The sequence below is a fragment of the Vulpes lagopus genome, chromosome 12 (genome assembly GCF_018345385.1).
Source record: "Vulpes lagopus strain Blue_001 chromosome 12, ASM1834538v1, whole genome shotgun sequence".
NCBI classification, from domain to species: domain Eukaryota; kingdom Metazoa; phylum Chordata; class Mammalia; order Carnivora; family Canidae; genus Vulpes; species Vulpes lagopus.
The window spans coordinates 37,211,380-37,237,799 of NC_054835.1; the positions used below are offsets into that span (position 1 = coordinate 37,211,380).

The following is a 26,420-nucleotide window of genomic DNA, read 5'->3' on the forward strand; positions in this document are numbered from 1 at the left end:
AGCAGGAACACCCATGCTAGGCCCTGCCCGGAGGTCCCATCCTGGTGCTCTGGGGGCTTGTGCCAACACCAGGAGGTCTGTGTGGCTGCTGCCCTTTTTGGGCTGAGGCCAGGAGGGCAAGGTCCTGCCTTGGTCCCCATGTGGATTGCTGGGAGAGGCCAGGGCTCCCTCTTCCGGAGTCCTCCTCTCCAAGTTCTCCCAGGTAAAAGATAAAAGAAGCTGCACTGCCGGTTGCAGATTTGCCTCAGGCAACTAAATTTATTAGCAAGAAAAAATTTTTGTCAGCCCACTGCTGACCAACAAAGTACATCGTTAATAAAGGATAACAAATCTGTCACTTAATTCATAAAACATACCTCAAGCAGTTACAACTAAAAATAAAGTTGGATTTTTGTTTAATTTAAAAGCCTCAAAAATAACAAGCAATATGTTTTTAAACATGTAGTAGACACAATCGTCTATTATACAATATACACTGTACACAAGTAGGGCTGGGGCCAGCTGGGGTGGGATGAGGGGGAGAGGGAAGAGGATCAAGAGATGAAGGCGTTTTTATCTGAATCCAGATTCGAGTGAAATGCTATGTCATTGAGAAAAGAGAATTGCTAGAGTGAGAAAAAAAAATCCATATGCTCATCACTGCCCCCCAAACCCTAAACTGAAGCAGGTGTGGGGGAGGTGAGTAACGAGGACAGGAAGGGAGCAATTAAATAAAACCGTAAAGCACACACAATACACAGTGTTCATCATCTGAAGTAGAATATAAGGCAACGTTCTCCATAGAAAAAGAGGGCATCAGTGGGGAGCTTAACTTTTTAAATAGAAAGTTGGAATGTGCTGGAGGAGAGCTGTGGCAGGGCTGGGCATGTGGAGTGGAGGCAGCCCCGTGAGCCTCTCTAGAAGTGGATGCCATGGCACCCTGGGCACAGGGGCCCAGGGTGGCCAAGGTGGCTGGCGGGGCCTGGGAGGGGCAGGGGAGAGAAAGACATGGCACGATGCAACTCCGGCAGTGTTGGGGGGGAGAAGACTGAGGGGGGCTCACTTTGCTCCTCGACGGAGTGAAATTCATGTTTTTCCTTTGGAAATAAGGGTTCCCACTCGTCCTGGTTTAGAACGTCTCATTGGGCGCGGCCAACGTCCATGGTCTGGGCAGGCCAGGAGCTCGAGGTGAGAGGGAAGGGCCAGGGTGGAGCCAGGGGCTGGAGGAAGAGGCCAGTGTGGGGCAGCAGAGCCCCTTCCTGTGGGGACAGTCGCAGAACAGAAGGGAGGGGCGGAGGGTGGCCCAGGGCAGCCCGGGCAGGGGAAGGAGAAGGGGCTCCTTTCCACCAGGGGCCCAGGCAGGACGCAGATGGGGGACTGTATCTTCGGGGCCGCCCGCCTCAGTTGGCCTTACAAGTTCTTTGTGACCAGGTGGGTCTTGTAATGCTTGGTGAGATGGTCACTCCTCATGAAGCGCTTCTGACACTGGGCACATTCGAAGCGTTTGTCCCCTGAGAAGACAAGATGCACATCATTGTCATCCTGTCCTGCCCATCTGATCAGGCATTTGCTCCCTGTGGTCTCACCTAGAGCCTCCGGCGGTTCTCCTTTCTCCACACCCCCATGTGGCGTCACTTCCCAGTCTACCCTGTCCCTTGCCTGAAAAGCCCTACTTGTGCCCAGTACCTGCACCCAGGGCTCTTCCCATGTAGGGCTGTCAACTGCTTCCTTCCTATCTCTGTCCCTATTACTAACCCTGGCTCCATGTCTTCCCCGTCCTAGGAAAGCCCCTTCCTGGCAGACCTGCCAGCTGCCCGTTATGAGTATTTACTCTTTAGCCCCTGAGGGGGAGGTTGCGATCTGGCCCCCACCAGCCCTATCCTTGTCCCAGGATAAGGGTCTGCTCACAGAGGCCCTCTTGCTCTAGCAGCAGTTCTCAAAGCGTGTGCTGTGGCCCGAGGGAGAAACCTGCAGCAGTGTTAGATGGTAGATGGACATTTTTCTATCTAGAGTTCTGTATTTATTTGCCAGTGCATTAAAACCTGTAACTCTGATATCATGCCTGCGGGATCAAACACATGGCACTGGACACAAATGAGTGAAAAGAGTGAAATGATGTGAGGAAAGTCAGTTGGTAAACACTAGGAGGGAAGGCGATGTGGGAAAGTGTGATTAAGAGCGTGGACCTGGGAACCAGAGGACCCAGGGTTGAACCTAGCTCCACCAGTCACCAGCTGGGTGCCCCGGCCCCCTCTCCATGCCTTGGTAAAATGGGCACCACCAAGAGCCCTCCCCACAGTGTCATTCCGGGGATTAAATTAGCTCATGGCTAGAACACATGGTGCAGTGCCCGGCACTCTACGTCAGGGCTTCTTGGAGAGAAAACCATGCGGCTAGGGCAGAAGTCATGAAGGCTGTAGCAGGTAAATGCCATCCCTTCAGAAAGCACTGCACTAAAGGGCTGGCTTGAAAGAATTTGCTGGGTAGTCCTGGACCCCCTCAGAATGGTGTGTAGCTCCCGCTCAGTGTGGTAGCTCCTCCATGGCAGGGCCAGGGAGGCGGATGCTGCGGGGGAAGGCCAACAGACCTGTGTGGGTGCGGGCGTGCCGCTGGAGCTCGTCGCTCCGGGTGAACCTCTTTCCACAGAAGAACCAGTTGCAGACAAAGGGCCGCTCGCCGGTGTGCAGGCGCACATGGGCCCGCAGCAAGGATGTCTTCCGGAAAGTCTTGCCACAGTCAGGGATGTGGCACACGTGTTTCTTCTTGCCCTGCTCTCCTGACCTGGGAATGGGAAGCCGAGATAGGGAGGAGGTAGAAAACGCGAGGCAGGGCAGGATGGAGAGAGGACTCGAGGACAGGTCAGAGGGCACAGGAAAAAGTGAAGAGGACAGGTGGTAGGGAGCTGCTACCTCATCCCCTTCCTGTCTGTGTTCCAGAGAAGGGCTGGGGCAACAGGGCACGTGCCAGGCTGGTGGGCTGGGCCCTCCCCCTCACCCCCCATTACCTCTTGTCCCCATCCTTGCAGTTGGGACATGTGCAGGCCATGCGGCGCCGCTTCTCCCCAGGCTGGGCCTCTCCAGCCAGGGCCTGCTCCATCTGCAGCTGGATCTGGGTGGGGCTCAGCCCACTGATGGTCAGGTTGTTTCCCGAGACATTCTGCACTGTCAGCTGCTGCTGCCCTGTGGGCCAGAGGAGGGCACAGTTGAGGGTGTGGGAGCCGGATACCCTTTCTGAGGCTTCAGATGTCTTAACTTGCTTAGCCTTCATAACTCCGTGAATCAGATACTATTTTCCCACTTTTACACTTGAGGAACCTGAGGCCCAACAACGTATGTCAAGGTCACAGCTAATCGATGGTAGGACCTGGATTTGAACCCAGGCAGTCAATGTCACAGTGTCCTGAGTCAGGACACTGCCCATGTGACCTCAGTGGGGAAGGCTCCTGTCTTGTCTTGGAGTATTTCTTTGGAAACTCTTCCAACCTGAGACCCTCGTGAGATACCAACTCTGCTATCAGGAAGGTCTCCAGGGATTTTTGGTACTAAGAATGAGAAAACAGGACAAAACCAAGTCCTCTATGACTTACATAAAGCTATTCCAAAGCAGGGGCAGTGTCACTGACCCAACACTGTGTCTATCTGAATGGATTCATCCCATGCCCTTAAACCAAATGCATGATGCATAAGTGCCATTAACTCATTTAAGGATGAAGAGAGGAGATTCAGAGGGCTCCCACTACCTTGAAAAGTGCTCTTCACCCAGTTAAAGAACACCCAGCTGAAATGCAAGGAACCATTTTTGCTAGGTGGCTACAATATTCCTTTGATTTGGTGCAAGGCACTTTCGTGCACTGAATACTACCAAATATTAGCGCTGAACTGAGTGCAGGACCAACCATTCCTTCTGCCACAGGCTCCCTCCTCTCCTTCCCACCTTAACTAAAGGCTGTCTCCTTCTAAAAGCCTTATTTTCAAGTCCCTTTACTGGAACCTCCCTTGAACAGCTCTTTGGTCTGTCCCAGACTAATTTGCATGTGTATATTAGTTGGAGAGTTTTCCTGAGTACATCTTACTTCTCCAACTTACTCAAGATCTTTGGCTGTCAGGTGGGGCCAACATAGGTCTTAAACGATCTCGTAGGGCGACTGTAAGGACTAAGTGGACATACTCTTAAGCTAGAAGGGATCAGGCAAATGATGAGCAGTTATCCTCGCTGTGGTTACTGGAAATCCCAGGCTGGCCCATAGTTCCCTTGGGTAGGGCAAACAGGCTTGCTGCCCATACCCTGGCCGAGGGGCCCTCCCTCACCGCCGGTGTTGGTGATGGTGACAGGCACACCCTGGACCTGAACACCGTTGATGTTGATGGTCTGCATGGCCTGGGCCGCTGCCGCCAGCTGGGCAGCATTCAGACTGATGATGCTTCCAGCGGGGGCGATCTTTGGCAGGGGGCGCTCTTTCCGGAGAATTGCGGCCGAGTGTTTTTTGCTGGTCCCACTCAGATGGGGAACACGGGACGCAGGGCTGCTACAGGTGGTGGTAGAGGTGGCCGCAGCTGTTGTTGGGGGGCTGTCCTGGACGAGGACCGTCTGCACCTCACCTGAAGGCGTACGGATGTAGACCTGGGAAGGGCCAGAGAGAAAAGGTCAGTGTCCCAGGAGAGACTGGGATACTCACCCCTACCCCCCACCCCTGCACATGTTTGAATGCAGTGTCACCACCCTCACTGCCCAAGTGAGAAGTTTTTGGGGGGATGCCTTCTGATCCATCCACGTCTTCTCCAACTGGCCCAGACCTATATTCACACACTGCCAATGGCATTCCTGTACTAAGGTGGCAAATGCTGATTGTTGACTGGAAACCAAACACTGGATTTACTTAATGCAGAAAAATATAACACCAACCCTCAGAATTAGAAGGCAACTAAATGGTGACGTCACAGAAGATGCACCATGAATGACCATCAAACAAATGAAAACAGCTCTTAGGAGGCACGATCAAGGAGTCCTCTGCCTCAGATTGACAAAGATGGAAAAATAAAATATAATGCTCACTGCTGGTAAGACACAGGGAAACAGGCACTCACATTAAGAGGAGTGTAGGTGGTCTGGGCTTGCTGGAGGGAAATTTGGGAATGAGTCTCAAAAGTCTTAAAGATTAAAAAAAAAAAAAAAGTCTTAAAGATATGCATGCTGGAGCCTGAGTGGGATGAGGAGGGCATCTGTGGAGCAGTGAGGGCAGTGGCCAGGCACGGCTGTCCCCACCCCAGCAGGCTGAGGAGTGTGTCCACATAGGATAACTGAGATCCAGAAAGGAAAATGTTAAGGCTAAAGGAAGTGAGGATTCCCACAAGAGAGTTACAAATACAGAGAGGGAGAAGCTAGAATGAAGTGCGTGGCACTGGACAGGAATCAGACATTGGTGGAAACTCTGGGGTTTCGCTATAAAGAGAGGAACATAGATATAAATGTGTATATATATGTAGGTGTATGTGTGTGTCTATATCCATTTCTATCTATTCAGCCATTATGTATGTGTACATACGTATGTGTGTGTATATATATATATAGTTCTTGGCTGTGTCTACTGAGAAGCGCTGGGAGCAACACTCCCAGGCCACCGAGCTTACCTAGCACCCTGGTCTTTGCTTCTAAATATCATGCTCAACTAAAAGGAACCAGAGCTCCTTAGAGAAAAAGAGCTGATTCCAAGTTTGGGGGCAGGGAAAGTACAAGTAGAGTGTGGAACACCTGTGGTACCAGAAAGTAAGAAGGTATGCAAGGAACGCGGATAATGTAGGAAAAGGGCACAGGAGCCTGTTTGTGTGTGTGGGGGGGGCGGGGCAGCTCCCCCTGTCCAAAGGGGGATAACCTGAACATAAGAAACATTAATACTAATGGATTATAACCCACTGAAGAAAATGGGAACCTAATAGTCCTTATTGACAAAAATAAACAAATGGGAGAAAAGAATGGCAGAACTAAACACCTGTTACACACTCTCCAATGAGAAGAACGGTCGATCCCAGGGCTGCAGCTAAGAAATACACAGAAAAAAAGCATTGATATCTGCTACAACATGGATGAACTTTGAAACCGTTATTACTAAGTGAAAGAAGTCAGCTGCAGGGGGTGGGAGGGCCACCTGGCCGCCGCAGGGCCGCGGCGTGGGCCACCTACACTCCACGCAGCCGCTTCGCAAAGCGCGGCCTCCCGGAAACATGCATCTGCGGGACCTTCGCAAAGCAGAGCGAGAAGACCACATCTAGTCCTGATCTCTGGGCTACGTGGACCTCAGGCCAGCCTCCAACCAACCATCTCCATCTCCAGGCTAAAACACGGTAAAAGTGAAAACCCTTGTCCAAACAAAATTCTGCACATAGATGTTCACAGCAGCTTTATCCATAATTGTCAAAACCTGGAAGCAGCCAAGATGTCTTTTAGTAGGTGAACGGATACACTGTGGTATATCCAGATAGTGGACTATTATTTAGCACCAAAAAAAAAGTGTTACCAAGCCATGAAAAGACATGGAGAAAATTTCAGTGCATTTTACTAAGTGAAAGAAGCCGATCTGAAGAGGCTACATACATATTGTATGATTCCAACTATGTGACAACTAGAAAAGACTAAACTATGAAGACTAAAAAAAAAAACATCAGTGGTTGCAGGGGTAGGGGTGGGGATGGAAGAGGAAGGGCTGAATAGAGCACACAGGATTTTTAAGGAAATGGGAAGATTCTGTATGATACTATAATGATGGAATCATGTTATTATACTTTGTCCAAACCCCCAGGATGTGCAGCCCCAAGAGTGAGCGCTAATGTAAACCATGGACTCTGGGTGATGATGATGTGTCAGTGTAGGTTCATTCCGTGTTACAAGGGTTCTGGTCTGAGACACCTAGGTGGCTCAGCGGTTGAGCATCTGCCTTCGACTCCGGTCCTGGGATCAAGTCCCACGTGGAGCTCCCTGCATGAAGCTTGCTTCTCCCTCTGCCTGTGTCTCTGCCTCTCTCTCTCTCTCTCTCATGAATAAATAAGTAAAATCTTAAAAAAAAAAAAAAAAAAAAAAAAGAGAGGTCAGCTGCAAAAGATCACCTGTTGTAAGATTACATTTAAATTAAATGTCCAGAACAGGCAAATCCACAGAAACAAAATGGATTTGTGGCTGCCAGGGCAGGTTGGGGGAAAGGGGACATGAAGAGTGACTACTAAACGTCTCTTTTGGGGTGATGGAAATGTTTTCAAATTAGACCATAGGGATGGGTGTACAGCTCTGTGAATATACTAAAACTCACTGAGTTGTACACTTTAAGAGAGTAAATTTCACAGTATATGAATATCTCAAAGTTGGGGGGTGGGGGAGGTGGGATTATGCCAGGAGGTATATACTCAAGGAAGTATGTATCCTTGAACTCATGGAGCTTCAAACGGCCAAAGCTGGAACAATGTGAGCAACAAAATAAGTAACATGATCCTGGATTATAACCCAAAGTATAAGATAAATATACATCAGCCCTTATTGGGATAAATGATAGAATAAGTGAACTGAACAAAGAAGAAAAAGGTTTTCCTTCTAGAAGAATTCCAAATAATATTACGTAGATACTTTCTCATCCAAGATGTAGACCGTAATTTCCACCCCTGAAGATGAGAAATATAGCAGCTCCCTTCCAAGGAACAGAGAAAGGTAAGAGTAGCAACTTAAAATGAAAGACATGGCAAACACGGTCTTAACCAGAGATATAGGTTAACATCATGACCGTCAAAATGTCCTATGGACATCACGTATTCCTCATATAACACGAGAGGACCATTTTGACCTCTGTATTCTTTCCAAAAGCCCATAACCCCAGAGTTGGGGACATCCTGTAGGATACTTGACCAATATACCTTATGACTGCCAAGATCGTGGAAAACAAGGACCAAGAAGCTGTCCCCTGCCAGGCCTGGGGAGACATGCCCACTAAGTGCAACATAGTATGTGGACTGGATCTTGGAACAGAAAAAGGGCACAAATGGAAAACCTGGTGACTTCCAAATGTGCCAATTTCAGTTTCTTTGTTTTGACAAACTTAGCCGGTAATGTACAATGTTTCACAAAGGGGAAAATCAAGGGAGAGGATGGAGGGAAACAGACACCATCTGTACTACCTTTGCAACCTTTCTGTGAATATAAAGTTCTTTTAAAATGAAACATTAGGAACGCCTGGGTGGCTCCGCGGTTGGGCATCTGCCTTCGGTTTAGGCTGTGATCTTGGGATCTGGGACTGAGTCCCACTTTGGGCTCCTTATGGAGAACCTGCTTCTGTCTGTGCCTATGTCTCTGCCTCTCTCTCTGTGTATCTCTCATGAATAAATAAAATCTATAAATGAATGAACGAATGAATGAAACATTAGCTTTAAGAAAATCTCTTTAGTAAAAAAAGTGGAGGGAAAAGTCTGATGAGGAATGGGATATTTACATAATCTCAAAGTATCTCCCTACAAAATACTAACTTGTTACACAGAAAACAAGGTGCAGAAATCTGGTGAACATCACTTTAATCACCATCAATACTGAGACAAATTGAAATGACACACCCTTTTAGGATACAGTGAGGATGAACCCAGCATCACACCTGTGATATTTCTACGAAAAAAGAAAAGCACAATCTGCATATTATGAGGAAACATCACACAAACCTAAAGTGAGGAACATTCTCCAAATAATTGGCCTGAAGCCTTCGAAAGTGTCAAGGTCATGAACATCAAGTAAAGATTGGGGAATGAAAGATATAAGCATGTTTCATTGCCAATTTCCTAGGCTTGATGGTTATATTATTATGCAGAATGTCCTTGCAGGTAATGAGACACTTTCTATAAAACATTTGGAAGCAGGGACTATGGTGGCAGCTTACACTCAAATGATCCAGGAGCAAAAAGTTATTTGTTTTAAAAAAAAAAATCCTGCTGTGACTTTGATTAGGTTTATTTTTAATTCCTGGGCTATTTGGGGCCGTGTTTCTCAGTTAAAAGCAAAGAAATAAGCCTCCTGTCATCTCTTAATGAAGAAACAAATCTCACCGTGCTCCTTTTGCATATTACTGCTATTTCCTGTGTACCTGAAATTTCTGTTACTGGAACATTTTGTGTTCCTAATATAGAGCAGGGGTCAGCAAACTTCTTCTGTAAGGGCAGATAGTAAATGTTTTAAACTGTGCAGGTCACTGATGAGGTCTCTGCCTTGTAGTGCAAATGTAGCACACGTGAGCATTCCAATGTCTGTATTCTAATTCAGCTTTATTTACAAAAACAGAAGGGTGGGCCAGATTTGACCTCAGGCTGTGGACTGCCCATCTCTGACAGTGAATAGAATACCTTTGTGGGGAGGGGAGGGATGTGCATATCTTTTGCCCCACTTTTAGGAATTTATTTAGCTATAAGATTGTAAACTGCCTACATCTACAGTTAATAAGGAGTATTAGTTGTGTAATATACAACACCTCAGGATATTGGAAAACTATGTCACCTTTAAAAAATAATGTTGTAGCTAAAACTTTCTGCATATGTATGATTATTTCCTTAGGAAGACCTGGGTTTAAGCCCTGCCTCCATCAATCTCAAGATATGGGACCTCAGGGAAAGGAGGGGAGGCTTCTGCCAAGGACGTGTGCACCTGAGCAGCTATCACCCCAGTTCCTCATCTATAAGGTAAGTCTGGTAATGGAACCTGATAGGTATTCTAGTAAGTAAATTAAACAACTTAAAGAAAATCACTTGGCAATACATGATATGCCAAGGAGGGAGGATTCCAGGGCAGGCTTCAGATTTCCTTCTGTGTGACTTCCATGTCCATAACTCAATCTCAAGGGCACTCCTTGTCCACCTGGAAAGAACACAACTCCCTACTGTCACTCACTGTGATGCCTCAGTTCTCTCTCCCCAGACAACTGGATTATAAATTCCTCAATGGCAGGAACTACTTTCTTATATTAAAAAAGATCCTTAAAAACAACAACCATCTTGTCCTCAATTTTAATTGTAGCACCTGCCATACCAAGACGTAGCAAGTCAAGGTGAAAAGCAGAAAAGAGCATGGGGTTTGAAGTCAGAAATTTGGGTTGAATCCTGCCTCTTGTCACCTGTGCCCCATGAGCTCTTGGAAACTTCTTAACTCCTCTGAGTTCCAGGCTCTCCATCTGCAACATGGGCATAATCTCTGGCATTTACTAGGCATACACGAAGAATAAAACCACCTCACAGAGTCAAATAGATTCCAAAGTAGTATGGCACGTTAATATAAGCCCCAAATAACATTCTTATTGAATTATTAACATCCCAGACGGATCTAGCCTAAGTGTTCCTGCCATCAAGCTGGGCTGTGTCTTCCTACTTTTTTTCTTGCCATTAACAATGAACAGAATTTTCTCATTAATTTTCTTACTTTACATCAAATTCTATGGTTCTGAGATTTCATTCTTGCTGCTGTATGTGATTCTATAGTAAAAAATAAACTTTATTATTAAAAAGTACGTATCTGTCCTCTAACCACCCTCCAAAAAACTCTCCAAAAAGAAAAAGTGGACCACAATATAGGTATATAGGGATGTCTTATCTGATTTCTAAGGATGAGCAGTACATAACCACCTGAACCAAAGAGAGCCCACATGTCAGCAGAAATGGCCACTTACTACTGACCCCAGATGATGCTGACTCCTAGCACTCAGGTCAAATCAACAGCTGCCTCAGTATCATCTTCTAAAGCAAGCCAAGGGGAACAGAGTGTCAGCCATTCAGTGCGAAGGAGAGGGAGGCGGGTGTAGAGAGTGAGTGTGGTACCTGAGTAGGCGTCGGCTCAGCCGCCTGGATCTGAAAGTTCTGGGAGGGCTTCTGGGGGACGGTGGGGAGGGTAGCAGATGCCGCCTGCACCACCCGCAGAGCCTGCTGGGGGATCTGTACCACCTGCTGCTGCTCGGCCTTGGGGGGCACCACCTGGACCTGCTGGACCACAGCTGGCTGGCCCCCACCAGGGCTCTGAACAATGAGCAGGTTGTTTCCTGCCTGGATGATGTTGTCCGCGGTGGTCTCAATCAGCACCGTCTCCACTTGCTCCGCCACAGCCACAGGGGGCTGGGAGGCAGGGAGACTCTTCTTCCTGGCTTTCTTGTTAGTCTTAGACAGAGGGGTGGGGGGGCTCTCCGTGAGGAGCTGTGTGGTGGCCCCAGAGTCGCTGGTGTTCACAAGGTTGTTGACGGGCAGAGTGAGTGTCACATTGCCGCCCCCACCCGTCAGCTTCACCACATTGGCCCCACTCTGCACAGGGGTGGTAGTCGTACTTGACTTCTGGACCGGGGCTGGCTTGATGGGGACAGGCTTGTGACTGGATGGTGAGGGGGTGATGATGGCTTGGCTGGTGCCAGGGATAATCTGGATCTGGTTGGTGAGACTGGGCTGTACCTGGATGGTCTGGGAACTGCTTGCCTGTATCTGAGGGACCGCCTGGTACTGGATATTGGCATTTGATCGGGTCCCTTTGTTGATCACAGTGGGATTCTGAATAGCGAACACGAGCTGCCCACCAGGATAGGATGCACTCAGTTGTGACCCCTGAATCTGAAGGATGTTTCCTTTGGAGGACAGGATTCCGAAGCTATTCTTGCCAGGACTGAGAGGGAGAGGGGCAGGTTTGATGGGGACGAGTTTCCGTGGTGTGGGCTGGGGGGGAGCAGGCGGCGTCACCGCAGCTTCAACAGCTGGAGGGCCAATTTTGCTACATGTTGCGGCAAGCAGGGCTAGAGGAGATGGCTGGGAATCCTGCGAGAGAACGAGCGGAGGAAAAGTGAGACATGAACCTGCTGCCCAGCCACCCTCTGCCCTTCGTGGTCTCCTCCTCTTGGCAGGCTCTTTGGCACCTCTGTGGTAGGCAGGGTACTAGCATCTTCCCTCTCCCTGCTGTCTTCTCTTTCTCTGAGGGAGAAAGGGTAGGCAGTGCCTTTCTCGGGGGGAACTCTCTAGAAGCCCCCATAACAAGGTGAACAAACACCTTTCCCACCTCCCGTGTTTCTCAGGGGGTCACAGAATCATCCTCAGCTTTTAGGCAGAAGTCCATTGGCCCATCACAAGGGCTGAGCAGCCCCTGATTCCTCAGCTGAGGAAGGAAGGGAGGGAGGAAGAATAAACACTCAGGTAAAGTGGGGAGGGTGCTCTTTCGAGGCTATAAGGACAGAGCCTCTGGACTGTAGGGACACAGCCTCTATTTCCCTTTTATGGTCAGTGGGTCTGGTGGAAGGGACCTGGAGTTTAATCCTGCTTTTCCCCCAACTCAACTGTGCCACCTCAGGTAAGTGGCCCTGGCTTCTTCATTGAGAGAAAATGAACCACCGAATCTTCCCAGAGGTCATGTCCCAGGGTGTTTACAGAGAAGCCGGTACAGAGTTTTCAGCTGTGGTTTAATGTCAGTTTCAGAGAATGCCTCCAGGCTGATGCAGCACTGCCCCCCCCCCCCCCAACCCACTGCCCACTCACCTGGGTGCTGGGCGCGGCGGGCTGCAGGTAGTCGCTGGGGCTGACAGCGGCAGTGGCAGCCATGCTGGTCTGTGGATCTGCTGGAAGAAAAGAGACTGAATAAGTCACAAGAGGCCCAAACAGAACCCAAGCCCATTGGCCTCAGGTACTCCTTTTGTCTCTCTTTGCTTCTCCAAGAGGTTAACCTTTCCTCATGCCTCCCCACTCAAGGTTAGCAACCCTACATCTTGTTTGGTGGGTGGCCTTCTCTCCTCTCCTCCAATCTGTCCATCCTGGGCTGGGAGGGCAGCTGGTTTTGCCTCCAGGCATCATAAAGCCTGGGACAACAGGAAGACACAAGACTTTGCTGAGACCAGCTTCAGTCATCCAATGGAGGAATCTCTACAGGGTACTGCTAACTCTAACTAGGTTGATGGAATCCCTATTTGGTGGGCAGGAGAGCCGCCCTCATCCCAGCCCTGCACCTCTGGTTAATCCTCTAGATCTAACCCAAGCTCCTTGCTCACTCCTTCTATAGCCAAATGCCAGGCTGACAGTCGCTTCTCTCCTAGGATCCCTGACAAAGACACACCTGCTCCATGAGAAAGGAGATCTAAGGTGCTTTATGCTCAGCCTTCACCACAAAGGTACCAGAGCCCAGGTAATGATCTTGAGCATGTGGATAACCACTTTCAGTGACTTTACATAGGCTAACAGGTATGGCCCCAAAGGCATCACCAAGACTAGAACTAATGACTGAATATGAGAAGAATGAAAACAGAGTAAATTCTGTTTTTGTTAAATGTGTACATATTTCTATATGTGAACACAGCAGGAAATGTCTTTGAAAATGCTGAAACGTTAAGGCCCATTATTATCTACTGGCAGTAGAACTTTGCTTGACTTCAAGAATTTTTCTTGTTTTTCTGGATTTTCTCATTTTCCCACAATGAATATACCCTATTGTGCCCTCCCCCTTTTTAAGAAAGAACAATAAGGAACGTTGAGGAAGTAATGAAGGGAATCTCTACTCTGAACTTAAATCGGATTTAAAGAATTAAAGTAAAATGGAAATCATGAGAATTTGGGGGTCGGGTGGGGAAGAATCTATGCCATCTTGTAGTTCATAAATCACTAAGGAAAAGGACACTAGGCAGTGAGACTCGCATCCTTAACCTTTGGAAAGTAGCTCTTGGGAAGTACAGAAACAAGGTTATTATTTCAGAGAAATAAACTGTGTGAGAAGCCAAAAGCACAGCTCTAGACAAAATCGTATAGGGAGATCTTGAAATATTACAGACACTGATCCTTGGCAAAATCCTAGAAACAAGACTGAATGGCACGTTATAATTACTGAAGACAACAATGACCCTAAGGAAGAAGGCACAGGGTTGCAAAAACTGAATCATGCTGTTTTCATGAGGTTTTGCATGGATACATCAAGGAAAGGGTATACACTCTGTATTTTATTTCAACAAGGCATCTGACCGAAATTTTCATAATATTCTTATGAATAAGAAGGGAAAAAAAACTGCAGGCAGGAGAGTATGGTTTAGAGGCCAAGCCAAATGTGCCTCCTCCTAAAAGTGCGGAGATCCACACATCCTGAGTGGTTTGCTGCTGCAGGGTCAATCAGGGTTGTCTCAAACTAGGAGTGGCTCCCAAGACGAGGGTCTGCAGCTTCTCCTAAGGAGGCTCATGCTTTTTCTGCCCAGCATGTTTTATTCTTGTGTACGTTGTGATGGTTATCCTTTCAAAATGAACATACACTGACTGGGTGACCGTTGCTTTGCCAAGCTTTGCCTGTTTCAGGGCCTGTGTGTATGTTTACAGCTGTACTGTTGCCAAGTGGCACCACTCTAACTGCGTGGGCTAATTAAGACAACTTAATTCTGTACATTTAATTCATGATACATCTGTGCAAAGTGAAGGAGAACAGCTCTTCAGAAGCATGGGAGGACTGTGTTGCTTGGCACTAGACACTGCAGGGTAGAGGCATGGGAAACTCAAGGAGCCTGAGGTGTCAAGTCTGCCATGCCTCATGCTGACAGTAGTGACACGGGTTCGATCAAATGTCAATCTCCCAGAATGAGGTTGCTGATGTGACTTTTACTGGCTTTTTGGTAGTTAATTAATTTTATAGGAGCTAGATCAGTGAGTTGATAAACAGATTTATGTGCGTAATTAAGTTGCAGCATTATAATGAAAACAATCTAAGATGACTCAAAAACATTTTTCCTTTAGAGCAGTAGTGTTCAAACTATTTAGACCATGAACCACAGTTATAAAAACAATTTACATCAAGACCCAGTATGCGTGCACCCACACACTTCTTTGTTCTATGCTCATGCAGTGAGTTTCCTGAAATAAAATCTGCTCTTACTACATGTGATGGACTTGGGTATTTTTCTACTCTATTTCATTTTTTTCAATGCTGGTTGTGACTCACTAAAATTGGTTCTGTGCCCTAGAGGCTGGAAAATGTGCCTATAGAGTACTCGATCCACCACCGAAGTTTGGAAAACCATGCAAAGACCAAGCAGGCAGTTTCAACTTACAGCTGTCACAAACCGAGAAGGATTATAAATAAAATGGGTGTTGGTATTAGGGTTCAAAGAGATCTTTAAAAACTAGCATGTGCTGTGCTTGAGAGCATAAGGCTCCAGACTTAAATGAGGGTTGGAGTCATGCCATCATCAGTGGGGTGGCTGGAGCTTCCCTCTCAGGCTCACTGTGCCATCGGGAAGACAGAGGGAACAGCATCCTCCTGGGGTTCTGGGAGGCGTCAATAATTACTATGGAGAGCCGTGAGCACAGTGGATCATCAATAAATAGTGGTTTAAACTTTGAAGTTGAGTACATCCTGCACTTGGGTTAAAAAAAAAACAAAACATGTGCATACAGGACGGAACAATAGAACTTAATAGCAGTCCTCCCGTGAAAAAGCCCCAGTGGGTTTGACTAAAGCTAAATGAGAGGTAATAGAATCTAGATGTGGTTGCCAAAAATCTACTGCAATCTAGGACTGAATTTTCAAAAGTTCAATCATAGAGGAATAAAAATAATCATCCTGGTGTGTTCTGCACATTTGAGCCACATCTGGAGTGTCAGGTTTTGTTCTGAGGGATATTTTGCAAGGGGCATTTTCAATTGGAGCTTGTTCAGAGGACAGCAGTGATGGTGTGGCCAGGATGCTGGACTGGTGATATCCACCAGGACATTTATCCCATATGTGGTTCAAAGACTTCGGGGTGGAAACGTCAAGAAAGCAGACTTTGAGGTGCCTGGCTGGCTCAGTAGGCAGAGCCTGTGAACTCTTGATCTCAGGGCTGTGAATCTGAGCCCTATGTTGGGTATAGAGTTTACTTTAAAAAAAAAAAAAAAAAAAAAGGCAGATTTCAGATTAATAGAAGGGAGAACTTTAAAAAAATGGGATCAGTTGCCATTTGAGGTAATGTTCTCCCTTTTCTGGAATCATTTAGACAGATGCAGGATGTGTGTCTCTGTTGGAAATGAGATGTCTAGATGGTGTAGGAAGCTGGACTGAATCTTTAAGATTTTTTTAAATCCTCAGGCCACGCTGCCATTAAGAACACAAGCTGGGGATCCCTGGGTGGCGCAGCAGTTTGGCGCCTGCCTTTGGCCCAGGGCGCGATCCTGGAGACCCGGGATCGAATCCCACGTCAGGCTCCTGGTGCATGGAGCCTGCTTCTCCCTCTACCTATGTCTCTGCCTCTCTCTCTCTCTCTCTGTATGACTCTCATAAATAAATAATAAAAAAATTAAAAAAAATTAAAAAAAAAAAAAAAAGAACACAAGCTGAGTTACTTACAGCCACTGCTGGGAAGGGAAGGCAGGGGTTCTCCCAGGAGGCTCCCCTTTGAGCTCAAGTTCACTTAGCTAAAATTGGTGACTGACTCTCCTGCAGATATCTTCTGCTAAGGAAATGGAAGGACCCTAGAACAGGACAGAGTGTAAACGAAATGAAAACGGGTCTTGTGTTCCTTACTCATCTCCCTTTCCTATCTTCCTCTCTCCCTTTGCAGGCGTTGTTACCCGGGACTCAAACGGTATGGAGATCGGACTAGGTTCAGAGCGATTCTTCAGTGAGGAAGTTAAGAGTACGATTTACTGAAGCAAGCTACACAACTGCTGGTGCCTGACGTTGTACCATTTTAGTTGGTTTCATTTTCCTACCTAGCTGGCTCCTGAAATAACCCTCTGGGTTTCAAATCAACGTAAGTATCTCCTATCCTAGTGTCGTAGCTCAGAGCTTTTTGTGGCCTGGGGCTGCAGGCCTGGGCAACCAGAAAAGGGACTGATCTCCCTGCCATTGCAGCATTATATTCTGGGATTAACCATGAAAGGGAAAAGAGAAGCACTGCCAGTTGGGTGTTTGGAAATGAAAAGTGGTTCAGACGTAATGTAGATACATAGCTGCAAGACTCTGATCAAAGGTACTTTGAACCTCATTAATTTGGAACCTTATATTTAAAAACGTGTAATTTGGACATAAATTGTGCTTAAATTTGTCTTCACGGTACTCAAAGTGAGGCTAACTAGTGTAAGAAGACTCAAAGGGACTCTTGGGCATAATCATGTAATTGTTTTATACCACTTCTACCATTTTAATCGTACCATTTGCTTTTAACAGTTTACATCCGGTCACTGAAACCGACATTTAGCAACACTGGTAAGTGGGATTTACTGAGTATTTTCAGTAAAGAAAGAAAAGCTGCATTCCTTTCAGAGTTCAGTCATTCAGACTTTTCATTAATTCACATTGGCTAAAACTTTCCCAGCAGTCCCCTGGCTCATGAAGTTTTATGGTGATTTATTACACAAGCAACAGTAGCTCTCTTAGGCTCCTCGGAAAACTTCAAATTGCATCAAGCAAGGCTTTCAGACTGGGGGGTTGGGGGTGGGGTCTAGGGCCTGATGGCACCACCTGGACTTTCCTTTCCCCATACCGGAAGCCAGTTTAGTTCCAACACCCGCAGAAAGGGCATCCTCTGAGTCTCTGGCTTTTTACAAACAGATCATCTATCTCCACCGCCATCCCCTCCAGCTACAGTCTTCCTTTCTTGTCTTCCTTCCCTGGCCAAACTTGGTGGAAAAGCTGCCAGCACTTTACTGCTCCCCTCTTTTCTCATTTGCTTATTTCCCTGAGCAGCAGCTCTCTGCTGACACTGCTCCTGCCAGAGTCACCAAGGACCTCCTCATTGCTATATCCAACAGACCCTCTTCAGCAGATCTTCACCCTTTGACTATTCCCTCCTCTTCAAAATTCCCACAGATCTTCTCCTACTTCTCTGCCTCTTCTTCCTTTTGCCACCCTTCAATCCTACTGTTCCTTAAGGCCCTCCTTCTCACCCAACACCCGTTCCACCAGTGACCATGCCCACCCACGTAGCTTCAGGTAATCTCCACAGACTGACAATTCCTGGTCTCCTGGGTGGCAGAAGGGTCCATCCAGGCCTTCCACTTGGGGAGCCACAGGACTGCCCACACTGAGTTGTCACCTTTGCCCATTCTTCCCCCAGCTTTCTCACTCCCAGCCTCGCCTCTACAGGGCCTCTTCCAGATCCTTGAAGTTTTCATTTCTGCTATTGCCCTTTCCTTGATCAGAGCTCTTTCTTCCCTCATCACTAGCTAACACTTACCCTTCAGGTCTCAGCCCAGTTTTTTTCCCAGCAAAACTTACTGAGAGCCCACTATGGATCCGGCCCGTTAGTTACTCAGACCCCTGAAAGGAGGTTAACCCCTCTGGTAATGCTCACCACCCAATAAATAATCATGGGCTTAATGTCTGTGGATATTCACAGGAGGATTCCCAGGGTGGGCCGGGTCAGTCTGTACTGCACTGCACTGCCATGCCCAGCACATAACCCAGGGGCCCTTCAGTGCCTGCAGGTTGGATGGGTAATGAGTCTTGGGTTCAACCAGCCTCTCTGGTATTTCTAATCACAAGGAAACCTGAACGTCATCCTCATCGCCAATAACTCATTGAGTCCTCATGATTCTACCACCTGAATATAAACCTCTTTCCAGTCCACTCACCGCTCTCCATTCCCTTCACCATTCACTACCCTGGCACTGATCACCTTCAGCTCAGCCTGGAATATGGCCCAAAGCCTTCAAAATGGCTCTCCAGGCCTCTGGCCTTGCCAGCTCTTCTCCAGCCTCCACTATCAGGGTCAAAAGAATCTTTAAAATGCAAATCCCATCCAGCCACTCCTCTGATTATACCCTTCAAGAGCTTCCAGATGATCTTATGATAAACTTGTAAAAGCCAAAACGTTTTGCCCCTCCCCTCTCTACCTCTCCTTTATCTCTCTTCCAACTTTTCCTACAAGCAGGTCAGTGTTTTCCATTTCAGTGTTTTCCACTTCTGGAACGTTGACTTGCTCTCTCTCACTGGGAGCCTAAGTTTACACACTCGTGCATGCACATGTGCCTGCTCTCTCTCTCATTTATCTAACTGAGGTTCTTAAGCTCGGTTTATGACTTACTCAGGGCAAACCCTTCCTGACCTCTTTTCTCCCAGCTCCCCAAGTCTGGGGCAAGTGTCCCTACTATGTGCCAGTGCATAGGCCCCACACTCCCTTCCTAGCACTTAGCCCTGTCACAGAGCAAGGAGGGGTGTCTGTCCTAGGGGTCCTTCCATCAGCTGGCTCAGGGAGGACCGGTAACAGGAAGAGGCCTCAACAGGCCCCAAAGCCCTAGCCGTCAGACTGAGGGCCATTCCACTGGTCTTTTGCTTGAGAACACTGCCTTTGAGACACAAGGAATGAGAGAAGAGGTCCTAAGAAATACCACAATAGGCTTTAAGAAGCTCTTTTCACTCTGGAGAGAACTTGGGTCAAACTTCTTAGCCAGACCTTGAGGGTACTTGGCTTTTTTTTTCTTTTTTTTGCCTCCTGGGTTCCTACCATGGCTTTCTTGGCAATACACTATGGTATTTCCCCTGGAGGAATTTCACTCTGCACAAACAGTCTTGCTGGCTATTTTGGTCAGCTCAGCTGGGCCGGAAGCCAACAAAACAGTTTCTAAGCCCAGTCTCTCCCAGTTGCCTGGCCTGGAAGAATTTAGAGCTGGTAAGGGAAAAGCAAGCCATGGCTGGTTTAAGAGAACAAAGTTGGACCTCAAAGGAGTTCGTGAATGAGCTAAGAGAACTGGCTTGCTTGGAGGGAGCAGCAGCAACACTGGTAGTTAGAAGACTCCAAACCGCTGAGAAGCAGGTCTCCAGCACCATAATAACCATACAGAAGAGAAGGGTGCAAAGAACTTTACCAATTTCTAATACAGGAAGACAGCTGTGGGTGGTGGCTTGCTAATGCCTCAGGCCAAAGGAGGGGGGTGCACAAGATCTTGTCTCTACCCAGACACCTCAGGAGCCATCCTATCTTCCCTGTGCCCAACTCTGACCCCAACCTCAGCCCAGGACTCTTACATGGGCCCACGATTCCATCAGGAAGTTAAAATTCCGTTCATCAGCTAAGATCTTCTTTTCAAGCAAAATCCCTAGCAAGAGTGACCCATAATTGCTACCTCTGATTCCTCTCTTGCCACCCCTTCTTGAACTGCTCCAGGGTTTTGCCCATGCCACAAAAACTGCTTGTGCTTCGCGTTGCTGAGTCTCACAGTTGACTCTTCGGCCTCGGTCTATGTGTGGATTTGACAGCAGACCCCTCTTTCTCCTTGAAACAGTTTCCGTCACTTGGCTTCTCAGACACACTTGCTAGGCTCGCCTACCTCTCTAGCTCCTTCTTCGAAGATTCATTTGCTGGGTTCTCCTCTCCTCTCAAATTCTAATTAGTTGGTAGGCCCCAGGGTGCCGGCTCAGCATTTACCTTTCCTCTGTCTACACTTGTTTCCTGGGTGATTTCATCTTGCCTCACAGCTTTAAAAACCAACAATATATAGGTTCTACATAATGATGACTTCCAAATTTCTATCTGCGGACTTGTATATCCAGCTGCCTACTGACGTCTCCACTTGGGTATGTTAACGAGCGTCTCAAGTCTAACTCACCCCTGATATTGTCCTAATTCCATGTCCCCTTCAAGCTTCCCCGCACAATGAGGCATTGGGCAAAGGCATTGGAATTCTGTCCTTCTAGTGGCTTGGTGCTAAAAATTCTGCAAGTCATCCTTGCCCCTTCTTTTTTTCGTACTCTACATCTGACAGTCAGCAAACACTTTGGTTCTACTTTCCAAATATACTCAGAACCTGATTGCTTTCACCACCACCTCTTATTATCAGACAGATTCAGATCTGCATCATCTCTCCCCTGGTTAAGTGCAAAAACCTCCTAGCTGGGCTTCTGACCTTGTTCCCCATCAAGTCTATTCTTGACATGCATCCAGAATGAGACCCATCACACTTAAGTGAGATCATGGTATTCCTCTGCTCAGAGCCCTACAGCAGCATCCCCTCTCCCATCAAAGTTAGAACCAAAGTCCCCAGCAAGACACATAAGGGCTCTATGTGACCTGTCTTTTGTGACCCCTCTGACCTATCTTGTTACTCCCCTTCACTGCTTCAGCCACAATCACCTCCCTGCTGTTTTCCAACATGCCAGGTTTGGCCCCTTCTCAGGGCCTCTGCACTTGCTGTTGTCCTTGCTTGAGTTTTCACCCTCTGCCTCCCACCCTAGACTGAGTGGCTGACTCTTTCCCCTCCAGCTGGTTTCACTCACCTTCTCAATGAAACCTTCCCTGACCACCCGATATATTGCACCCTTTCACATTCTTCTATCTTCTATTTTGTTTTTCTCCTTAGCATTTCCCATTATCTAATACTGAGTAGTTACTTATTTATCATCACCCACTAAGCCATAGGCTTCCTAAAGCAGGGACTTCCCCTTGCCTTACCTACAGCTATATCCTTCCTACCTGACACATAGTAGGTGGTTAGTATATATATATTTTTTGAATGGATGAATCAATGAATCCTGGAGACTGTAGAGCAGAATAGCCTAAATGGAATTTAAGAAAACCCACAGATGTGCATGTCCTGGCATGAGGCTGGGATCCGCTTGTCAGGTCAGCTCAGCTGATGCAGTCCCAGATGGAACTCTCAAGCCTACCCATCACCTCATGAGGGGACAAGTGCCTGTGTGCGGACCAGCACAGTCCAGTCCTGCTCCTGGGCGAGTATCTCCAAGCCCATACCTCATAACCACATGCCAGGCACCACATTTCAATGCTTCTTTCAATTAATATATATTGGGATGGGGGAGGACTTCTTTTCTGAATGAGTTCAGATAAAGAGGGCACCTGCTATGTGAATACCTCTCCTCAAAATGTTACTGTCATTTGCTAGTTTCATCTTGCCTGGGTCACACCTAATAGTCCCAGAAAGGACTCTGGAGAAGTGAGTGGCAACCCAGGGCAGCAGTGGTGGTGGTGAAAGCTGTATGTTGACAGAGCAGTCCCAGGAAATGGTACAAAGAATACCTGGCCTCAGAGCTGTCTTGGAGAACAGAAGAAAATAAGAAAGCAAGATATACTTTTCCCCCCCTAGAAAGGCATTCTGTACAAACAAATGTTTTCTCTGCTTTGGCACAGTTATTTGAGTCACCCCAGCTGTGGACTGGTTCTGAAATGAGTGCTGACTTCATTTCCCCGGGGGAAGAGAGGACAGCCTTACCATTTACTGTTCTGAAAGCTGGGAAATGTTTTGGTCGTTTTTAGGCTAATCTGAGAAGACTTCAGTTAGACACTGACCAGGGGCAGAAATATTCCACTTCCAATCACATGGCCCTTCCTGCTGGTCACACTCTCTGAGAAGCTGCTTTGTGATTCCACTGAGCCCCACAGGAGAAGTAACAAATACCCCAAAGAGGAAGCTCTAGAAAGAGGACATTTGGCAGTGTGCAGGCCAGTGCCTGCTGCTGGCTCCCGGGCCATTTCCACCCCATGGCTGAGATGGAAGAAGCCATCTAACAGCCGAAGTCATGGCATAAGGACAAACTAGCATCTCAGAGCCCTTAGCAGCAAAAACAAGTCACCCAAGCTAAACCTCAGCACTGTGACGTGGTGAGGCTTCTGGCCAGGTACAGCATGCCATTTTGAAGCTGAAATAAACTGTAGCTAAGGGAACGAGGTGTCCAAAGGAAGCATTCAAACAGCTGGGCCTGCACACGTGCTCTTCCTGTGACAAAAGCAGCCTTGACATCTCAACACTGCTCAGAGCAGCTCATAGGGACAGACGGAGCAGCACCCCAACTGGACACTCAGCCTTTTCACACTCCCTTGGTCCTGAGCAGAGCTCATCTCGCCAAAGCACACCAGCCCAGAGCCACCTGATGAGAAGCATGGTAACCCACTCAGAGCACTTCCTAGACACAAAGTGGAAGCCATGGCTTCCCCCAAGCACTGAGGGCTGACTGAGCTTTACTCTTGGGTTCTCTTTTCCAGCAGCCCGTGAGGCAGCAGAAAAATCCATTTTCCATTTTGGAATCCTGTCAACTAGAACAAATCTACCAGTGCCACCTGAGAGCATCTCTTCCTGGGTGATCTCTAATTCCTTCTCTCTCTCTTTTTTTTAAATATTTTATTTATTTATTCATGAGAGACAGAGAAAGAGAGAGGCAGAGACACAGGCAGAGGGAGAAGCAGGCTCCACGCAGGAAGCCTGATGCGGGACTTGATCCCAGGTCTCCAGGATCACGCCCTGGGCTGGAGACAGCACTAAACCGCTGCGCCACCAGGGCTACCCCTCTAATTCCTTCTCTACTTAGGCTGACAATGCCCTTGAGTTGGTAATGTCCCATGTTATTACCCTCTGAATTACAGCAAAAAGCAAATAAGCAAAAACGTCAGCAAATGCACTCTGTAATGATGTCCTAGTCTGGTTTGTACTGACTTGGTCCAGCATGTAGGCCAAGTTTTCCTAGTTTATGAACTCACTAGAAGTCCCTTAATCCAGTTAAGCTACCCAAAGGATAGCTTCATCCAGATGCATCACCCAATAAACTCCTAAGAAAGTACTGGAGCTTCTCCAAATAGATTTTACTTCAAGTCTTCAGCCCACAAGGTTTCAACTGGACCACAAAATCACTTAAACTCAGAAGTGTTCGCATCTCTACACCTTCTTATACTACATACGTACTTTAAAGCAGTGTTCCTCTGCATATTTCATTCTGTGGTCATTGCCCACCCCCGCTCCAAAAGAATCACTCTATTTTTCAATCCTTGGAGGCAAAGCTTCCAGTTTGTGTGTAAACAGAATGAAGGAGGTGAAGACAAGTCATAAAAGAATGTGCTACACTCACATCATAGAAATGAGGTGACAAAGGTTTAGAGATTGAACTCGAGCCAATACCAGGGTCTACTAGATGACAGCACCAAGTTTAGAATGTCTTCATAAGGGCCCTGGTTGGGCAATAGTTGCTTAAAGCAGACTCAGAAATTATCACATGCCTATGGCAAAGGACTGTCAGGCTACAGGGACCCTGCAAATTCTCCAGAGGGCTGCTATTAATCAACAGAAGAATGAGGAAGCTCAAGGCCAAATATCCAAATGAACTACCCTATCTGCTGTTACGCCCTAAAGCTCCTTTACCCAGATATTTGCCAAAATCTTACAGCTTGTTCTCAGGTCTCCAGAGGCCCAAACTTTAATATAAGAAAAACAAAACAAAACAACCCCTCCCCCCCCAAAAAAAAAACTGGCCAGTCTATGTGCTGTCAACACTAATGCTAAACTCTTCCTCCTAGAGTCAGGTCTCCTTGCACAGCAGTCAGGTGAGGATCTGATTATGAACTGACTCCACTTGGGTCTCCTTGGCAAGACACTATGTCTTCAGCTCAGGGGGGGTCACAATCAAGTCAGACCAGCTTTTTTTTCTTCTTGTTGCTGCTGCTTTCAAATGAAGAGGTTAAGCCTCTACACAACCAAGTGGAAGAACCAGAATTAGAAAACTTACCAATGGCCCCAGCCAGTGAGAATCCATTTCCAACAGGTATTAATGCCTGTTAGAAGCCACTAGAATAATGACATCACCAGCCCAACGCTAGGTTGTCTGACAGATTCACCCCCTTCATTGCACACAAGAATTTAAGACAAAACAAGACACTGCAATTACACTCATTATTGCAGACAACAGGTTTGTTATTAATCAAAATGACTTCTATGGGGTGGACTCCACCACTGTTCCTTTAACAGCCTCTCTGTGAACTAACTGGTCAACACTCTAAACGTTCTAGCCCTAAAAAATCTTATCCAAAATACCAACTCAACACCTAGTCCTCCATTATGATACTTAATGCCTTCTGGGTTAGAGCATATCAGTTTTAGATAATGCAGTCTAGTGTGCCTTGAAACAATCCATAAAGCATCCCTTAAAATCAGTGTCATGGGGGACCATGAACCAATTCATTGCTTAAAGCAGATCTACTAGCTCCTCCCTCCCTTTCTCTAGGAAACAAGTGAGCAAGAAGTAACCTCAAGAAAAACTATGGGAGAATGTGCCTTGAGAAAAGCCAGAGGAAGTCCCACTGAATCAAGTTAATTAAGAATCAAAACCAAGGAATGCAGTGAAGACAGGTTTTTCAATTGCCCAGAGAAGACACAGTTCCATTTCAACTAAAATTAGAAAGCCACTGGGAACATAAGCCAAGAAGCACGGGTAGGAGGCTGAAAACCCTAAGTCAGCAATGGGAATGGAAGTGGGGCGGAGGAAGAAAGTAAGTATCCGTTTTGTTTTATTTCCTCTGTCACTCCTTAGGTTTGCGCCTGGCTTTTAGGATTCAGCAGCCCCCCCCCCCCCCCCCCCCCCCCAGAGCATCAGCAAACAGTTTGGGAATTCTTGTCAACAAGTTCTTAAATGGCTCACAATTCTGGTAAGAACTTGCATGTACCTAAGGGGTGCTCAAGGACCCAAGTGAAAACATTAAACGGAGGTTTTTGCCCACTTTGCAATCTAAGGCGAGAAGTCACCTGCCCTACGAGGTGCCCTCGTGTCCTGACACCATCTCTCCACTGGGATATATCGGGAACCAGGTTGGGTTCTATGCCCAGCAGTGCCCATGTGGTCATGGCCGCCTGCACTTCAAGCATTCCCTTGCCCCTCTCTGCACTCGGGAGGGCCCTGAATCGCCGGGGGGCACCTAGAGTCAGAGTGCAGGAGGGTCCACCAACACTGGGCAAGCGCGAGGGGCGTCGGCCGCCTCCTCGGAGCAGACCCAGGCTACGTCCACGGGCCGGACAGCACTGGGGCGGGTCGGCAACCGGGCAGAGGGGGTGCCAGGCCCGCCCGGGTGCCCGCACCTCTCGCCAGCCCCCGGAAGCGCCACCCTCCCGCCCAGCGGGCTCCGAGGGGGCGGGGAGTCGAACGCCCCCTTCCGGGTGCCTCCGCCCGGCTGGCCAGCCCCGCTCCTCCTCCGGGCGGGAATCCTCCCTCCCCCGCCCCTCCCGGAGCCGGGCCCCGGCGCCAGGCCCGGCCCCAGGGGGGAACCCCCGGCCCCGGCTCCCCGTCCCTGCGGCCTCTGCCCGTCTTCCCGACCCTTGGGGGCCGGGAAGACCCCGCCGGCAGCGGCCAGGACCCACCGCTCATTACGACATCTTCCTCCCTGGCCTCCGCCGCCTCCGCCGCCACCGAGAGCCTGACACCGCCCGCCCAGCACCCGCCAATCCCGGAGCCCGCCACCGCCCGAGCGACGGCAGCGTTCACCAATAAGAGCCCAGAACATTGGGGACCGACAGCACTAACAACCAATCAAGGAGAGTCATCTAGAGCGACGTTGGTTTGGCCAATAGGCCTGTGAAATGTCACTGATGGACGGTAGAGAGCACCAACCGGAAACCTACTGAAGAGTGATCGACGTGTTCGCCAGCCAGTTAGCGGGAGGCAAAGTCCCGCCCACGAGGTGGTTGATGGACAGCAACAGGAAGCTAGATAAGGAGGGGCTTAGCTGAGGAGTGGTTTTGTATTGGTTGTGGTTGACC

At 47.9% G+C, this 26,420-nt stretch overlaps 1 protein-coding gene and 1 long non-coding RNA gene across 8 annotated transcripts in view; one reads left to right on the forward strand and one right to left on the reverse strand.

The window, feature by feature from the left end:
- LOC121473128 overlaps positions 1-26,014 on the forward strand; it is a 32,162-nt gene extending 6,148 nt beyond the window's left edge. For all 4 annotated transcript variants that reach the window (XR_005983106.1, XR_005983108.1, XR_005983107.1 and 1 more), the window contains 7 exons: positions 9,547-9,671; positions 12,420-12,630; positions 13,037-13,125; positions 16,511-16,702; positions 17,119-17,157; positions 24,895-25,101; positions 25,201-26,014. This is a non-coding gene — a long non-coding RNA (uncharacterized LOC121473128). The remainder of the gene's footprint in view (positions 1-9,546; positions 9,672-12,419; positions 12,631-13,036; positions 13,126-16,510; positions 16,703-17,118; positions 17,158-24,894; positions 25,102-25,200) is intronic.
- SP2 (Sp2 transcription factor) lies at positions 232-26,420 on the reverse strand. Of its 4 annotated transcripts, none has more exons than XM_041725147.1 (8): positions 26,022-26,420; positions 16,297-16,421; positions 12,486-12,562; positions 10,800-11,774; positions 4,287-4,599; positions 2,984-3,158; positions 2,567-2,760; positions 232-1,490 (listed from the first exon to the last, which is right to left on the reverse strand). In XM_041725147.1, the coding sequence occupies exons 3-8, from the start codon at positions 12,546-12,548 to the stop codon at positions 1,390-1,392; spliced, it is 1,821 nt and encodes a 606-aa protein (XP_041581081.1). In that variant the 5' UTR covers positions 12,549-12,562; positions 16,297-16,421; positions 26,022-26,420; the 3' UTR covers positions 232-1,389. The 4 variants fall into 4 exon arrangements, with proteins under 4 accessions (XP_041581081.1, XP_041581080.1, XP_041581079.1 ...); XM_041725146.1 differs by having other exon boundaries at positions 12,486-12,565; XM_041725145.1 differs by lacking the exon at positions 16,297-16,421.

What these genes read in the sequence shown, in the direction of transcription:
- SP2 (XM_041725144.1), bottom strand. An exon ending in CACCATCACCAACACCGGCG is followed by an intron (nt 3,159 to 4,286) that starts GTGAGGGAGGGC and finishes TCTGGCCCACAG; the next exon opens with GGCAGCAGCAGCTGACAGTG. An exon ending in GCACGCCCGCACCCACACAG is followed by an intron (nt 1,491 to 2,566) that starts GTCTGTTGGCCT and finishes TTGTCTTCTCAG; the next exon opens with GGGACAAACGCTTCGAATGT.